Source organism: Amblyraja radiata, chromosome 16 (genome assembly GCF_010909765.2).
Source record: "Amblyraja radiata isolate CabotCenter1 chromosome 16, sAmbRad1.1.pri, whole genome shotgun sequence".
Classification (NCBI taxonomy): Eukaryota; Metazoa; Chordata; class Chondrichthyes; order Rajiformes; family Rajidae; genus Amblyraja; species Amblyraja radiata.
Genome location: NC_045971.1, coordinates 3,847,274 through 3,866,096, shown reverse-complemented (window position 1 = coordinate 3,866,096; position 18,823 = coordinate 3,847,274). Strand labels below are relative to the sequence as shown.

Below are 18,823 nucleotides of genomic sequence, written 5' to 3'. Positions count from 1 at the left end.
CCACAGTTTAAACCAAAAGTGGAATAATTTGTTCAACTTCATCCACCACATATTATGAAGGATTTGGAGACTTTACAAAGGGTACAGTCAAAATTGAATAAATTGATTCCAGGTTTGAATCACATTTAGACCAGTTTGGAACGGTGGATTTCCTTCTCTCAAGGAGATCAATTAATCAGTGGATTATGTGACCAGAAGGGTTTGAGAGTGTTGGGGAGGCTGAGACCATGAGGGGATCTGAAACAAGATGGAAAAATCTGCTTCACCAGGTTGCATTCTAGGGCACAAACTGTAAGAGTATTAGGTGAATGGACTAATGCAAGTTAGGACATTGGAAAACATAAGTTTCGATAATCTCCAGTTTATAGAAAGTGGCGTGTAGCCAAGACTACATTTATCTCGTTGACTAGAAGTCACGGTAACTTTGATTAGGGTTTCAGCAGTGGGTGAGCTGAGGTTGAATCTGAGTAGGGTGATGCTATGGAAATGGGATGACTCAGTGGTGGGAATACATGTTAAAGCAAGATTTGGATTTTTTTAAATCTGAGATTGTACCCTTATTGTGTTGCAGCCCTGCCAATAATAAATCGGACTCTTCGCCAAAGGGATCACGGCATCATGTCATCCGTCGACCGCGATCCCCCAGACAAGATAATGCAAACAAAGGTGAATCAGCTTAATACCTCATGCTCTCTCTCCATAACCTTGTCGTTCTTATCTTGCAAGAGTTCTCATCAGTATTCATTTTCTTCAGTCGCTCACCCCTAATTTAGAGATAGGTTATAGATTTTTGAAAATAACAGGGATTATTGCACAATAGAGTTTAGTTTCTTCTGTTGTGGCCTCAGTCACCAGCAATCATCCTTTTAATTACAATAGTTTGGATTGGTTTGTCTTATCTTTGAATTATCTTTTAGCTAAGAAATATTTGCTGAGATATCTAGGTGAATAATAGTGGTTCAATGGGAAATCACTGCAAAGACAAGAAGGAAAAGAAATAGGTAGAAGGAAATGTAAATAAGCAAGAGGTATTTCTTTAATCAGAGGTGGTGGATCTGTGGAATTCATTGCCACAGACGGCTGTGGCGGCCAAGTCATTCGGTATTTTTAAAGTGGAATTTGACAGATTCTTGATTAGTACGCGTGCCAAAGGTTATGGGGAGAAGGCAGGAGAATGGGGGTTGAGAGGGAAAGGTAGAGCAGCAATGATTGAATGGCAGAGTAGACTCGATAGGCCGAATGGCCTAATTCTGCTGCTATGACTTATGAAATTGCAGGAGGATGAGGTGACTGAATAAAGTAGCCCCCACTCTGATAGCTCCTCCCAGTCACAGAGCCTTCCCCAGTGAGGTGCAGGACAGGGCTGTAGGAAGTCCAGCATGTTCTCCCTCCAGATTGCATCCATAGTGACCAAGAAACACATTGACATTCCTTATTCATTTCTGGGACTAAATCTCAGAACTGCATGCCAACAATAATATGGGACTTCCTTCACAAATTCTTCTTGTAGTTTAAGTGATGATTCGTCACCATCTTCTCATGGGCAGTTAGAGATGGAGAATAAATGCGGGTTTTGCATCAAAACCCAGGTCTCAAAATGCTTCTTTGAAGAGCAGCACCTCATCTTCCATATGGGCATGTTGCAGCCTTCTGGACACACTGCTAAATTATTCCTGGAATTTCTTATTCCTGGAATTTCTGCTTTTATTTTTGATTTCTAGCATCTGCAGTTTTTCTAATTAGATTTATGAGTAATTAATTTAATTCTGTTTGACTGACTCCAGAATTGAATGCCGAAAACCTTTAAATAGCACGAGTATGGGGTGACTGATTAAAGAAAGCAGCCCCCAGTCAATATCACCTCCCAGGCACAAAGCCTCCACCAGCAAAGTATCAAGACGCACAATTTTAAGCTGTCAGAAAAAAATTATTGATGGCTGAAATTTTTTCTTATTCATATATTGTTCAGCAGGGGCTTGTTATTGTTAAAATTCCACAGGAAAAACTAGCATTGGAACAAATTTCAGAGTAGGCCTGAATCTTTATCTCAAGATCTGTAAGGGCGTTGCTTCCCGGCAGGAATCAATCAGTGCACCAGAGGGCAGTCTTGTTGCAAAATGAATTGTACATCCTAATAGATAACAGCGAGAGAGAGAAATCTGGGAGAAAGCTGTTGCATTTCAGGTTGTTTGTGTATTAAGGCTGTAGCCGATTCCTACCCAGACTTCTAGCAAGCAGAAAATGTGAAAAGGAGCTGCCATAATATACTTTTTATAGAAAATATAAACTTAGAAATCCCTCATTTACAATTATTTTAAGATGGGTTAGAATACCGAAGATAGACACAAATGCAGGAGTAACTGAATTGGTCAGGCAGCATTTCTGGAGAAAAGGAATAGGTGACGTTTTGGATTGAGACCCTTCTTCAGATGCTTTGTAATGAGTTGGGGGAATGCATTTATTTGTCCATCCCTTTTCATTGCAGAATTTTTTGTTAATTTCAGAATGGGTAAACCTATTACAACCAGCCTCGTTGAGAAGCAGGCACTAGTTTGGATAGAGGACTGAATGTCAAGTTGGTTGAGGACTGGACTGTTATGCTATTTGAATAAGTTGTTTGGAAATCTACAGATCATGAGGTATATCAGACATCTGTAAAAATGGTGCAGATAAGGAATCTGATAAAGAAGGAAGATGGGGAGTGTAATTTTTTTTAGTTTAGTTTAGAGATACAGCGCGGAAACAGGCCCTTTCGTCCCACGAGTCCGCGCCGACCACCGATCCCTGCACAGCTTACGGGTAGACCTAGTAGAAGTTGACCATATTATGAGAGGCACAGATAGGGTAGAAACTATTTCCCAGAATGGAATAAAATCAGATGCTAGATGGCATGGCTATAAGGTGAGAGTGGCAAGGTTTAAAGGAGATGTGCAGGGCAGGTATTGTACACAGAGGGTGGTGAGTGCCTTGAAAGTGCTGCCGAGGGTGGTGGTTGAGGCAGGTATGATAGTGGAATTTAAGAGACTTTTAGATAAGCATATGGATTTGCAGGTATGGATTATGTGCAGGCAAAAGTTGGGCTTGGCATCATGTTCGGTACAGAAATTGTGGGCCAAATGGCCTGTTCTTATGCTGTACCGTTCTATGTTGAAACCCCTCAAACTGGTGACACATCCCGCACCTGTGGTTTTCCAGGACATGGAAGGTGTTGTGGAGTTCCCACGGACACAGGGTCTGCATACCGTATGAAGTGCATTTCGAGCCTCTGTCTAGTACATTAATTCACTAAGCAAAAGCTAGAACACCCCTCCCCTTCATTGCACTGAAAGCCTCCACTTACCAAAAGCCCAGGGGAAGGCCATTTAACTCACTGAGTTTTATGCAGTTCCAGTAGAGAAATTCAGTTAATCCCATTTCCCTGCTCTTTTCTCATAGACCTGCATCTTATTTTCTTTGGAATTTAAAATAGATGCATGAATTCCTATCTGACAAGACCTCTGCTTTATAAATTCAAGACTTTCCCATGTTCTGCAATAGAGAGCAGTTAACATATTCTCATCAGAGAATTCAATGTGGCCTGTCCTTTCTTACCCAAATGATGTTGCCAATGCTCAGTGCCGCATAATTCTACTTCCAATTCTTGCAAAATAAATGTCTTAACCTTTTCTATACAACTACAAACAACTTAAAGGGAAGGTTGATGATTTGACAGAAATTAGCATCTTGAAATCTTTCCATTATGATTTTAATATTCCGAGCACATTGTAATAAGAAAATATTTAATCATGCTTCTTTTTCAGCATGCAGAAGCCGAAGTACGAATCCATGCATCCATCATCTAGCAGTGTCCATATGTAGTGTACCCACATGAATTTCATTGTTGAAATGAGGACATTCATTCTATTTGAATGTGAAGGTAGTTGGCATGGTTAGTAAATTTGCATATGCAACTAAAAAAGGTACAGTTGACAGTGAAGAAGGTTGTCCACAATTGCCATGGGATCTTGATCAACTGGGCTCATGGGTTTTGTGTTATTCTAATGTTGAATTGTGACAGTATTACCCAAGAACAATACAGGAGCTTTCATTAGAACTACATTTTCAACGGCTTTTAGGAATGGGCAATAAATCCTAGCATTGCCAGCAACACCCATGAACCAAAAATGAATACATTGAAAGGATGTAATCTTTCAATGCTTATTTCTTTTTCCAGATGAAAGTAGCCCTCCTAAGGACAAGAGCTCTTGGTTGAACATAATGAAGAAGACCAAAAAAACAGTTTCTGGAGCAGCTTTTGGTGTTCGGCTGGAGGAGTGTCAGCCTGGTGTAAAAAACAAGGTACTGGTTATGTGCGCATGTCTTTACTGAGCTGGAAATGTTTGTGTATGTAGCAATACCATGATACAGACAAGTGAAAAGTGTTTAACTTCAATCTACCCCACTCTCCATTCCCCTATTCATTCCACATCTCCATCTGCCCATTCTTTAAGACATTCCTGAAATCTACCTCTGACCAAAGGTAACTTAGCTTATCCTTATTACTCATATACTCTATTTAAAATTTTATTAAATAAAGATCCTACAAAATACCTTGGGTTATTTTACTTTGTGAAGAGTAATAAATATATGTTGTGTTTTGCCGTCATCTGTCGGGTAAAAAAAAAATCTGCTCTTCAGTTTTAAAGTTAAATACTGGCCTATATCGTTCCTCTGTTGATCAGATATTGATATATGTGTTTATTTGTTTTTCAGTTTATTCCGTTGATAGTGGAGATGTGTTGTCAACTGGTGGAGGAGAAGGGTTTGGAGTGCACAGGGATCTATAGGGTACCAGGGAACAATGCCATGGTCTCCAGCCTACAAGACCAACTGAATAAGGGAATGACTGATCTAAATACCTCAGAAGAAGTAAGCTTCCGGTTCTTCTACAAACTTATTGGCATCCCCTTCTTTGCAGTGCATAGAGTCGGGTTTTGTAAGAAAGTTTCTGAAAGCCATCTGACATATCAGTCTCCAAGAGTCAAGAGTGTTTTATTGTCAGAAGTCCCACATAGAACATATAACATATATAATAACATATATAAATATACACTGAATATACATACAGTGCCCTCCATAATGTTTGGGACAAAGACCCATCATTTATTTATTTGCCTCCGTGCTCCACAATTTGAGATTTGTAACAGAAAAAAATCACATGGCTTATAAGAGACTGATTTTGATCCAATGCCTCAGAGACATCATTCATCCTTTGCCCCAGGTCTCTGATACAGAGTTCATGATTCATCGAACAATGGTTAACTGTAGGGATCTGTATGGACATGGTGTTCTCTGTGATGATTTATGATGGCTATTTATATTAGTTCATGTTGTCTTCGCAGAAATGGCAGGACCTGAATGTGATCAGCAGTTTGCTTAAACTATTTTTTCGAAAGCTTCCTCAGCCTCTATTCACAGATGGTGAGTAAAATATCTTAATTATCAATTGATGCAGTGTGAAAAAGTGAATCACTTGTAATATGGTGACATTTATATCATTAGATTAAATCAACTGTAAAAAATCATAAACTTCCATTTGGAGGCGTTTGATAGATAGATAGATTAACTTTAATTGTCATTCAGATATACACATAGACACAGTGCACATTGAACGAAATTTTGTTGCATTGACGCTTCAAAGTAGCAGCAGAATATAACATTTATATCAGGCGATCAGTAAAAGTGCTTAGTGTGTCCATAAAAAGTGCTACATGTGCATAGTTCTGTAAAATAGATAATCCACAGACACAGCCCTGAGGGGAGCCGGTGCTCAGTGTGATGACCGAGGAGGTGTTCTTCCCCACCCGCACAGACTGGGGTCTTTCAGAAAGGAAATCCAGGATCCAGTTGCATAGTGTGGTATTGAATCCTAGGGTTGCCAGTTTGCTCACCAGATGCTGGGGGATTATCGTATTGAATGCTGAGCTGAAGTCAACAAACAGCATCCGCACGTGGTTGTTCCTCTCCTCCAGGTGTTGTAGGCTCAGGTGGACTGCAGAGGAGATAGCATCCTCTGTGGAGCGGTTCGGGCGATAAGCAAACTGGAACCGGTCAAAACTGGAGGGGAGTTTAGAGACCATGTGCTGCTTAATAAGCCTCTCAAAGCACTTCATTATTATTGGTGTGAGTGCTACGGGGCGGTAATCATTCAGGCAGGTTATTGTGGACTTTTTGGGGACTGGTATGATGGTGGCTGTCTTGAAACATGATGGAACAAATGATCATCGAAAATGGCCCTTCGGTCCACAATGTCTATGCAAAACATAATGGCAAGATAAACATTTATCTCACTGCAACTCCCTACTTCCTGCATATACATGTGCTTATCCAAAAGTCTCTTAAATGTCATTGTCATATCTGCTTCCACCACGATACCTGGCAGCACATTCCAAGCACTCACCACCCTCTGTGAATTAAAAAAAACTTGCCCTACGCATCCCTTAAAGCTAAAAGTTGACAAATCTTTAAATTTATTGGTGCCTTTTCACACTCAAGCAGTGCCTCATATACAAAGATGATTCAGAACTGCTAATGCAGACTTAGATGAAATAGCAGTTGATGAATTACTAATTAATGTTTTATTGCTGTTTCTGACTCAGGAAATATATCTAACTTCCCTTTCCCACCTCTCTGATATTCGTATAATTTGCTTCCACTTATGTTTATATGGATTTTGCAATTTCTGATGTCAGCCTCATTAGACATGGCAAACCCCATATAAAGCTATGGGTACACAGGTTTTTGCGGAAACTGCAAACTTTTCCATGGATAAGACGAGGTGCTCAAGTATTTAGATAATTTCCTGCTTTAATTTATCTTCTCCGCTCACTATTGTCTCTGAATTCCTTGAAACCCTCAGGAATCCCCCCCACCCCCCCTCCCCGCCTGTATCTCCCATTTATAAGCCGCTTGTCAGTGACATTCAAAACCTAGTCAAATTCCACTTATATTGATGACACCGTATTCTAGATCACCGCCAACACTTTTAACCTCTTCAAAGTTTCTGTGTAATCAAATACTTTGCTTAACAATTAGTTCTTTAATTAGACTTTAACAAACAGGAAGCTATCACGTTTGGTCCCCGTTACAAAATTTGTTCTGCATCTATTCATTTTGGACACAGCCCAGCTATTTGTTCGGGCAAACTACCCTGTTTCCAACCTTGAAGTTTTATTTGATATTGACCTGAGATTTCAACTTTAGAATCTGTTTCAATAAAGCTGGCTAAAGTCAACCACAGGCTAACTATTATTAATATATTATTGCCTTCTGTGCCTTACAGATAAATACAATGATTTCATCGAAGCTAACAGACTGGATGATGCAGCGGAAAGACTTCAAACATTTAAGAAACTGGTAAATTGTACTAGATAATATATCTAATACCCTGAATATATTCCAACTTCAAATAATCATTTTTGCATTCTCATTTCATGACAAATTGATATTATCAATGTCTATTGAAAATAAATTTAAAAGAAAAGCTTGTTTCCTCTGGTTTCTTTAAATCCACCCTCAACATTCTTTGTCTCTCGGAGAATATTCCACTCTCTGTTCTTTCTACAAAACCTATTTCTGTGATAATTTTAATGAATCTCTTACAGTATTAACTTAATTCCAAAAACCTAACTTTCCAGTGATTTATAAAGTTTGTTTCTGTGAAACCAAGTATCCTTTTTTTCAACCCATCAATCTATCAAAATTCACCTGAACTCCCTGTTTTCACTTTTTCTTGTACCTCTTTAACATTGCAACATTTAATTTAACCCTAATTCTGCTTCTGCCCACTTCTTGCTTCCAAAATGCATCACTTCAAACTTGCCTTCTGCCATGCATCTTCCTCATTTCACCAGTCTATGTCCAGCTGATTTGTGTTACATTTGTCCTCGCTATATACAACATTAAACACATTCACAGGTTTGTATCATCTATAACTTTGAAATTATGCTTTCTACATCCAAGGGATTAAAGTATGTTCATAAATGTAATAACCTCACGGTTTCTTTTCATCTGAAAAATGATCATTCACAAAAGGCCGCTGTCAAGTTATGCCTATATATAAGATTAGGCTGAAACTGTGCTGTTTAATATTTAAATGTATTTTCTGTAACATTGGAAATTGTAGTAAATGAACATGAATGCTCAATTATATGCTAATATATCCTGCATTTTTTCAGCTTTGGAATTTACCAGAATATTATTTTGAAACCCTGAAGTTTCTCACGGGTCACCTGAAGACTGTGGCAGATCACTCTGAAAAGAACAAGGTGCTCTACACATTCAATCAATAATTTTAATTCTATGTTGATGACCAGCTACTGAAAATAAAATGTCTCTCTCTGCAGTTCTTCCCACATAAAATTATTAAACCCAATATAAATGCATCTTGAGTTGCAAAGCAGTTAAATAGAAAACAACGTTGTTAAAAATGTGTATTAGAAGATGCTTTGAAAAAGAAAAAGTAGAAATAGGAAAGTTAGATTTTTGGACTGAGAGTTCCACATTCTTCCTTTGAACCTATGATGAACTTATTCCACCCCGGTTATTCCTTCTTCTCCCTGCTCCCATCAGGCAAAGGATGCAGAAGCTTGAAAGTGTGCATCACCAGATTCAAGAACAGCTTCTTCCCCTCTTTATCTGGCTTATGAACAGTCCTTCCATAAGTTAGGGTTTACATGGTAGACATTGGACTTTGTCCATGGAACTGATGCATTACAATGCTGAGAACTATATTCTGCACTTTGTATCATATAATTTGCTCCATCCAATGTACTTGAGTTTGATGTGATTGTATTTATGCATAGTATTATCCAATCTAATTGGATAGCAATGGAAACAAAGCTTTTCACTGTACCTCAGTACACAGAGCAATAATAAACCTAAACTTACAGATTGCAACGCTGAAAAGCAGAGGGTATGAAAATAGAGGACACCGAGTTTGGAATGGGCAGGATTTTTGAAACAAAGTATAAATAATGCAAAGGATTTTGAATTCTGGGCATTGGATGGGACATGCAGTTTATTATCAACCCAAGCCTACTTGGATCAATAAGTGGGGTAAATATCCTTGAGACACAATATCACACTTCCAGAGTTTATACTGAATGTATGAGGATACAGATCGGAAATAGAGCTGAATTCTAGATTGGAAACCCTGACATTTGATTCTTTCAGTGTTTTGAATTGATTTAACTTGAAAGATACACCATGGAAAGTGGCCCTTTGGACCATTAATCACCTATTCACACTAGTTGTCCCACATTCGCACCCACTCCCTACTCACTAGGGACAATTAACCTACCAACCTGCACGTCTCTGGGATGTGGGAGGAAACAGGAGCAAGCGGAGGAAGCTGATGCAGTCAACGAAAAAACAGGCAAGCTCCACACAGACAGCACCCGAGGTCAGGTTAGAACCCAGGTCTCTGGCTCTGTAGACAGCAGCTCTATTTTGCAATTGAACATCTTTTCTTTCCTGCAGTGAAACACAGCAGCAATAACTTCTAGGATGTTTAACACTCCTCCAGAAATTTGAGCAAATATGAATTCTCCTTGCACTTTCCTGGCAGGATGTGCATGGTTTGACATTGTTCCCAACGTAGTACTCCTACTATAGCATTGGGGGAGAATTTGGACTAACTTGGAGTGGGAAAAGGAAACAATTCTATAGCTATGTGGAAAGTGTCAAGGAGTGAAACTAATTGTGTGACACTTCAAAGAGCCAACATAGATAGGCAAGATGAACTGAATAGTCTTTTCCTCTGCCTTTTCATTGTGAGGGACATCTGTGTCCAGTAAACCTACCATGCACAGCATCATGAATTGGATTTAGGGGAACTTTTTGTAATGAATATTCTTCAAGAATCAAGAGTGTTTAATTGTCATATTTACCGACAATAGAGCAATGGAATTCTCATTTGCAGCAGTTAATATGTAATAAATAAAAATTCAATAAATGAATAAGGTCAATATGCAGAAAAACCCCCAAAGTCCTTAATACAAACAAAGGTAGTTCACAGTTGAGGTTAGTGTTCAAGAACCTGAGTTGTAAATAAGCTATTCTTGAACCTAGTGGTCACTGTTTTCAGAATTCTATACCTTCCTCCCGATGGTAGGAGTAAAATGATCTATTATTATTAACTTTACCAATTAATTTATTCATCACCGACGATTCCTCTTAATATGAATCTATTTCCCAGTCTGACGTTGCCTTTTGTTTTCTCCCTCTTAGATGGAACCGCGGAATCTGGCACTGGTGTTTGGCCCAACACTTGTGAGAACATCAGAGGACAAAATGATTGACATGGTGACACACATGCAAGATCGGTACAAAATCATTGAAACATTGATACAACATGTACGTTTAAAACTTTTTCTTTACGACCGAATAACTGAATGATTTATTGAGAAGAATCAAATCATTCCAAATGCTACAGTTTCTGAAATGGTTCCTGGAGATTGGAAGGTTGTTATGGCTCCTGGAATGGCAGGTTTACCATCTGTAGTGAGATTGGCACAGCTGAAATTCTCCAGAATTTAATAGAAAGAGAGGCGATGCAGTTGAAACGTGCAGATGGATTGTTTCCCCTGGCTAACAAATCCAGTTACAGTGAAACAAAACTTTGAATAAGTGATAGAACAGAGATCAGAAGAGAGATGAGGAGAAATGTATTAACTTAGGTGGTGGTTCAGTCACTCATGCCATGCAAAAATAGCTGGAGATAAATCATCGGGCAGACAAGTAATATGAGGACAGTGCAGTAAAATGGAGCTGAGGTGGAAGATCAGCGATAAGTTTGATGAATGACGGAGCAGGCTTGAGTGCCTGGTGCCCTATTCCTGCTCCTAGTGCTCTTGTCCTTATCCTGTTATAAACTCAAAGGCTAACCTAGCACAGGAATAGATTGATGAAAGAGTCCAGTCATAGGAAAGAAACTAACAGAATCATGGAGCATCTGCTTCAGCAGGATAATTCTGTGGTCAAAATACGTAAATGAGTAAACATTTGTAACCTACTTATAAAGGACAAGCTCAGCAAGTCAGCAGCACCTGTGCAAAGAGAAACTTTCAATATTTGGGCCCAAAGTTTCTAGCATATTCCATTTTTGTTTCAGATTTCCACCACCTGCGTTTTTTTGACGCGTATAAATTCAATGATTCAAGGATCGAGTTTTGATGTGCTAAATGCTATTAATATCTAATCGAATCTATGGGATTTTAGGCCTTTGAAACATTGATTCTTCATTTTGATACAGTAATTAATGAGCTTCAGCAATTTTTTGAATTTAAGTAATTGACTGTATTGTGTCCTGCATCTGAATAATTTCCTCAGCGTTTTATCATTACCAATATCGAGACAGTGCATTACTAATTAGCACCAACCCTCCAGTATTGTAGTTATTGATATAATTTGTATTATTCAAGATTATAGTACTATGGCTACAATTGTAGACGGGCCAACTCTCTGAGATAACTTTCTAATTTGTGTCAGAACCTAAAAAGGACAAGCATTGGATAAGACTATTCTAATAGAAAACTAGAAAAAAGATGGAATTTCTCAGAAGGTCAGGCTGCATCTGTGAGAACAGAAACAGTTCATATTTCAGATCAAAGATGTGGCCTGACCTGAGTCTTTTCAGCATCTTCGTTTTTCTTTTAGATTTTCAGTATCTGTAGGGTTTTTTATTATTTTTGCTAGCAAGACTGCTTCCCCTTTACCATAAACTGGTGGGATGATTTGTAGTTGGCAGCATGTCGTTGTGTCCTGTTAGTAATCCCTCATCCTTGTAAATCACTATAGGATGATTCTCTATATTTATAGTGCTTTCAAACTGTTATTGATAACAAAGCAGTGCACAATCCCCTTTTATTTCTCTATTACATAAGTGCCAGCAGATTATTAGGATAACTTTTGAAACCCATTTGCTTTTTTTTTAGTATGACTGGTTTTTCAATGAAGATCGGGACATGGATGGGAAAGTAAGTAGCATTCTATGTAACTTGAAGGCTTTAGATCAAATCAAAATAATTGTAGGGATTATTTACTGCAGGAATAATTCTCACAAAAAATTATCTCACAGACTGTGCTGTAGGAAATCATTATTTTTCTTAATAAATGGAGCATTAAGAAAACAAGTGATGTAATTCCTAATCTAAAAGAGAAACTGGTATTAGCAATGATAGTTTTGATGAAAATGGGTTGAACAGCTCCATGCAAGAACTCAAGAAACCTAAAATTATTGAAGAAAACAAAAAAAAACAAAGTAAAAATCAATAGTTGCAGTTTGCAGCGGTACAGCGCTAGAGTTGCTGCCTCGCAGCGCCAAAGACCCGTGTTCAATCCTGACTACGACTACAGTTTGTATCTTCTCCCCGTGACCATGTGGGTTTTCTCCAGAGCACATCACAATGACACATTGGCCTCTAAATTGTCCCTTGTGGGCAGGATGGAACTAGTGTATGGGTGATCAGTGGTCAGCACGGACTCTGTGGGCCGAAGGGCCTGTTTCCATGCTCTATCCCTCTACTAAAATTTATAGTGCCTCATTAAAAAATATATTTAAGAATCAAAAGTTTACACACAGGGAAAGGAAGAGATCATCGTGTCAGTGGTGCTTTTCTTTAAGAAGTGGGCTTTTTTGTTATGACTTTATGGCAAACCAAATTCCTCATCTGTTGCAAAACATACTATGATTATGATTAACTGACAATGCCAGCATCAGTTCTTGATAAGGTGGCAGTGGAGCCACATTGAACCACACTGAAATCCTTCTGATGAATGTACTCCTTCAATGGTGTTGGGGAATGGGGGGGAGGGGAGGGGGACACAGGATTTAGGCTCAAAGATATTGAAGGAATGCTGAAATATTTCAAAATCAGTGTGGTATATGATATGGAAGGGAATATACAGGCAGTGGAATTTCGATGCAACTTTTGGCCTTGACCCCCTTGGTGGTAGAAGTTGTGGGTTTGTGGAGTGGCATTTGATTACCCTGACAAATGACTACAATGCATTATGTATATGGCACCCATTGTAGCCACCATGTACTGATGATGGAGAAATTAATACTCAGGGTGGTTATAGGGTTTTGAGTAAGTGTGTTGATAACAATTCAAAACTTTTTTTTACCTTGCAGTGTTCCCATGTCATAATGTTCTAAATCAATTTATATTACACCCTGCTTTTAAGATTATGTTTAAAAAAAAAAATGATTTAAATCCTTTTGAACTGATAAATTGTGCTAATCAAACACAATGTCTTTGATAGCAACAAGCTACTGAAAGGTCAAGGAACAGGACCCTGGGCCACAGTGTCACTGGTGGGCCACTTGCCTTGCAGACCTGTTAGAGCAGTGAGGCGGAGCATACATTTAACCCCTCGGGCCACAAAATGTGGCCGGGCATAGAAATGGCAGAAACACCAAGGAAATAGGCAACGTTCAGGCCAAAACCCTTCTTCAGACCTGAAGAAGGGGTTCGACCCGAAACGTTGCCTATTTCCTTCGCTCCATAGATGCTGCTGCACCCACTGAGTTTCTCCAACATTTTTGTGTACCTAAGGGACAAATATCATTGCTCTCATGGAGAAATCTATAATTAACTCGACTCTTTTGAATAACCGAAGACATCTGAATGCAAGCACCTTTATAACAGAGGTGTGATGATTTGCAACTGATAAACAATTTTTAAAAACAATATTGAGATTTTAAAAATATGGTTTTGAAATGTATTTTGATGTTGTAGGCTCCAGTTGACCATGGATGTAATACAGAGTTACAACCAGTACCTAACATAGACCATCTCCTCTTAAACATTGGGAGAACTGGAGGAGCACCAGGGGATATCTCAGGTAACAAATACATCTCAATGCTTTATAATGTTGGTTTGTCCAAACTGAGATAATATGTCAAACTGTAGAATAGTTAGCCCAGTTCCAGTTTTATTAGTTCCATACTATATTTTTCTAACTTAGACAAATACAAGAACCATAAGAAGCAATAGATCAGGCAGCAAAGAGAAACATTTTGGGTCCGACCCTTCTTGATCTGCATGACCTCCACGACATGTATCCATGGTAACGCTGACTGACCCATCAGATTTATTCCCATTGTCCCATTTATCCATCCTCCACCTTCTTTGCATCTTAAAATCAACGTTGTTTCTCTCTCCTGGATCTGTCAAAGGGTCTATTGACTGAAACATTAACTCTGTTTCTCATTCACAGATGCTGATGATATGCCTGCTCAGCATCTTTTGTTTTCATTTTAGATTTCCGGCACCTGTTCTTTTTCCATCTTTTTATTTGCTTTTATTTCTGCTTTTTGATTATTCTAATAGAGTTGCTGAATTTGTCATAGTCAGGTCAAAGTAACCTGTTGATGAATTATTAATAAACTATTGGCTTGAGTTCTTGAATGGGTTCTTGCTTATTAGCACTGAATCGTTTGCAAAATTCTCAAGTAGCTGCAGGAAATTCCATTGGCTTTTGGTCGCACAAAACAATGTTCGCAACCAGGCACGTTGTAGGCATTTATTTTTACTCATGCCTGAGCTTATTAATTATCTTAAACTTAATGTTTATTTTGGCACATGATTTGGCATGCCATGATTTCGTCCAAATGTCTGCACCCAATGTGCAGTGATACTCGTGTACAAAGTGCAAATCAGATGTCTCCTGGAATAGGAAACAGGGTTAGGCAATCATCAAAGTTCATTTACCGATGCATGACCATGATTATCTGTAGAAACCTGGCCGGGATGAAGCGTCTTCTGTTTGGAACTGATCTGGGCAGTATTTCAGATGTTAGTGGCGATGGATTGCATGGTTGCATAGAATTATCCTACTGTTTACAACTGATTGTTCAAAGTTCAGCTGAAAGTCACTCAATGACTTGGTGTTTTGTTTCACTGATGAAATTACAATGGTTCTGCTGCTAGTGCCTCTCCATTTCACTTGTGAAGCAGGTTATCCACTTTATCATGTTAACTTTATGAATAAAGTTATTCCCTTTATCATGTATCTGTATACTGGATTGTAATCGTGTATTATCTTTCTGCTGACTGGTTAGCACGCAACAAAAGCTTTTAACTACCTCGGTACACGTGACAATAAACTAAACTAAATGTATTGCCCGATGTAATAATCTGTAGAGCCCGGAAAATCTCCGTATGTGATTTATCATCAAGTTGGCTTCTGGCCTAACTACCAGTGCTGGCTGAAGCAGCCAGGTTCAAGTTCCAGCCTTGGCTACCCTTTACTGCTGGACCTTCTAATCTTTATAGCCTGTGGAATGCTGCAGTGAGGTTTAGATGAAGCACCTAGCAAATGGGCAATCTGATCTTATAAAGAGGCTTAATATTCCAGATCTACATTCCTCTGTTATTTTAATTCAGGGTTTTAATTTATTTTCAATAAATGAGTCAATATCCAAGTCAAAATTGTGCAGAAAGGAAAACCAATTGAGCATGGGAAACATTCTTGTGCAGTGAAGACCAAGTAGAATTGTGCTTTTAGTTATTTTCAGCCACAGTAATATTACCTGGTTGAAGAATTCAGGTTACTGATGATGCACTTAAATGTTGACAACAAGAAAAATACACTGATCACGGCATGAAATATGATTCACGGTAACAATGTTGCAGGTGTTCCATTATTTTACATTAAAGTGTGAGTGATTTTTAACGTTTGTTCATTTTAAATAATTGAAACCAATAATTTACATTTGCAGCAGATTCGGGTACGATGGCTACTGAACATTCAGGCTGTCCAGGGATGGGTTATGCAATGATCTGAAAATTGCATGAAAACAGGCACCTTTCTTTCTTTTGTGTGTGTGTTCTTTTGAGTTTTTATTAGATATGCTCTCCTAATATCTTTTACTGCTCGGCCTTTCCTATCACCATAACGCTCATTGTCACTGAGTGAAACAATGCACCAGTCATGGATCTATGAACACCCTTCACTGTTCTGACAAGCTGCAAGATTGGTTTAATTGGAATACCTTGGCATGCAAATGATTTAAACATTAACAACTTTGGACAGCGGCTGAAATTGGAACTGTTTTGCTGACAACGTGATCAAGTAAATTACTTCTGGCAATATTTAACATTCAACTTCTGAGTAACAAACAAATCAATAGTTCTAAAGCTGTGAGCAGGCTAGTAACCATATTAACATTGTCCCTTTCCACTAACATCAGGAATATTGGTCTTTTCTCAGTGGGTGTTTTGAACAGCTTGCATTCATAAAGACTTTTAATAAAATTAAAAATATATATCTTGAAGCTCTACAAGTGTAGAGTCCAGCTTGTGATATTCTGATATGGGGCAAGTGGCCTTGGATAGCTTTTGTTAGAGAGATCTTAATAGCAGAAGACGTCAGGCTTTTAAACCTTTTTTATTCATTGGCTGTATGAGGCTGTAGGTTACGGGGCCTGCCTTTGTTGTGCATCATTAGATGAAGCCAAGGGACTTGCTGGGCCACAGCAGAGCATTTTTAAGAATCACCAAGTTGGTGTGGAATTGGACTGGATAAGGGGAACATGATTCCCTCTCAAAAGAACATCTTTGACCAGTTGGGCTTTTATAACAATGCTGACCGTTTCAAGTTGGCTTTACAGATCTTATTTTAATATTCTCAAGCTACACGATGAACACTAGCAGTTCTCGGGAACTCGAGGCCACACCTCTGGAACACCAGTGACATGACCACCACATTGGAGACACAAGGAACTGCAGATGCTGGAATCTTGAGCAAAACACAAAATGCTGGAGGAACTGTGAGTCAGTTGGAAGAAGGTTCCCAACTTGAAACGTTGCCTGCCCAATGCCTCCATTGATGCTGCCTGACCCACCGATTTACTCCAGCACTTTGTCTTTTGATCACTGCAATATTGTATTCCCATTTTCAGCTTATCATAGAATGTTTACAATGCAGATGAAGGCCATTTCACCTGTTCAGTCCATGCCAGATCAAACTAAGAACAATTAAATTGCTCACTTCCTTAGTTCCTACACATTCCTCCCTTTCAGATACTAACCCGGCCTCTTGTTGAATGCTCCTATTAGTATGTTATCCCTAATCTTCCTGCTGTGCATTCCAATTCTTAAAAATCATTCATTTTGTAAGAAGAACAACCCTTGCCTGCTTGAATATAATGCATCCCCCCCCCCCCCCACCCCATCCCTGCATATACATGTGCCTGTCCACAATTCTCTTAAATGCCACTATTATATCTGTCTCCACACCACTCCCAGCAGCTGCTCCAGAAATATACCACCTCTGTGTAGAAAAACTTTGCTCTGCACATCTCCTCTAAAATTTACCCCTATCACCTTAAAATTATGCCCTCAAGTATTTGATATTCCATCCTGGGGAAAAAGGTTCTGACTGTCTACCCTGTCTATTCCCCTCATAATTTTATATAGTTCTATCAAGTCTCCCAGTAACCCCTGGCGTTCCAGAGAAAACAATCCAAATCTATCCAGCCTTTCCTTGTAGCCAATTCAGACATCATTCTGGTAATAGTTTCTCTTCATCTCCTCTGTAACCTTCATCTCAATTACATCTCCATATCCATGGAGAACAGCCCGAGCTTCTCCTGTTTATCTGTGTAACTAACACCTTTCATTATTTTGGTTACATTTCTCAAATCTTTTGCATTTTATCTAATGGGCAGCTTCCAAAATTGGACACGCAACTATTTGCAACCACACCAATCTTGTATGGGAGGTTTTTCATGACTTCCTTGCTGTTGTACTCCAATTGCTGTTGTACTATAATACTATTAATAAACCCAGGGAACCTCTAAGCTACTTTTAACCCTAACCTGTCCTGACAATTTCAAAGAACAATATATTCTTTATATCGCTCTATTCTTGTAGCCTTTAGAATTGCTTGTTCCGTTTAAGACTGAGTATGTCATTTTAAAATGAAACATTACAAATATTGTTGGCAAATGTAGAGATAGATCAAAATTGCTCAGTGTGGTGTTACAGCCATGGTGAGGGGCAAACGTACAGCTAACACTTGCTTTGGGAACTTGGGAAAAGCAGCAAGGATTTCAAACAGGAGTATCCCTCTACCCAATTCACAACCTATTTGCAGATTTATCTACCCTGTGCCAGGTGGCATGTAGGCAAACCTAAATGGGAATTTAGTTATTTTTAATAAATTATTTACAGACAGGTGATAGGGGGCAGTGAAGTGAAGGAGTCTTAGTTTTTTTGCAGGTTTTTTTTCCAATTTCCTCTCTGTGCTGGATGTTTCCTTAAAATCTTTCTACTGTTTCTTGTTCCTAAAGCGGACGTCGTGGAGAAATAAAACTGGGTATGATCTAGCTCCTCTGTTGTATGCTCTGTTAAATCAAACCATTTGTTCATCATGAAGAGAGAGAGGATGAGACTTGGGTCTGTGCAATATCTATAATATTGCTTGTACACCCAGAAGTGCAAAAAGGCACAAATTAATAAAGAGCATGAACTGGCAGTTTCCTAATCCTTATTTTAAGCAAACACAAAATTGCATTTGTATTTTTTCACCAGAATTGACCCTTGAATGGCTGGTTATACCAAGTTAATGTCTACTAAAGTATTGTTTTTTGTTTCATATTAACTTGAGTTTGAATACACTGACACTGTCAGTAATTTGTCTGAATATTCTACGCATTGGCCTGTTTAGGATTTGCCTCGACTGGCAATGTTTCCCTGAGTCTAATAAGCTGTATTAACATTATACAGCTCCTGCATACACGCAAGTGAACTAACAGATGATTCTCAGAGATCCA

The 18,823-nt window shown here is 38.8% G+C and overlaps 1 protein-coding gene across 9 annotated transcripts in view; it reads left to right on the top strand.

The window, feature by feature from the left end:
* arhgap23 (Rho GTPase activating protein 23) overlaps positions 1-18,823 on the top strand; it is a 279,609-nt gene that overhangs the window by 247,392 nt on the left and 13,394 nt on the right. For 7 of the 9 annotated variants that reach the window (XM_033034901.1, XM_033034902.1, XM_033034905.1 and 4 more), the window contains 10 exons: positions 572-666; positions 4,214-4,338; positions 4,753-4,908; positions 5,382-5,460; positions 7,322-7,395; positions 8,217-8,306; positions 10,270-10,395; positions 11,976-12,017; positions 13,782-13,887; positions 15,767-15,775. In XM_033034901.1, coding sequence (XP_032890792.1) covers positions 572-666; positions 4,214-4,338; positions 4,753-4,908; positions 5,382-5,460; positions 7,322-7,395; positions 8,217-8,306; positions 10,270-10,395; positions 11,976-12,017; positions 13,782-13,887; positions 15,767-15,775 — 902 coding nt within the window. The remainder of the gene's footprint in view (positions 1-571; positions 667-4,213; positions 4,339-4,752; positions 4,909-5,381; positions 5,461-7,321; positions 7,396-8,216; positions 8,307-10,269; positions 10,396-11,975; positions 12,018-13,781; positions 13,888-15,766; positions 15,776-18,823) is intronic. The other 2 variants (XM_033034900.1, XM_033034898.1) reach the window with 1 other exon arrangement.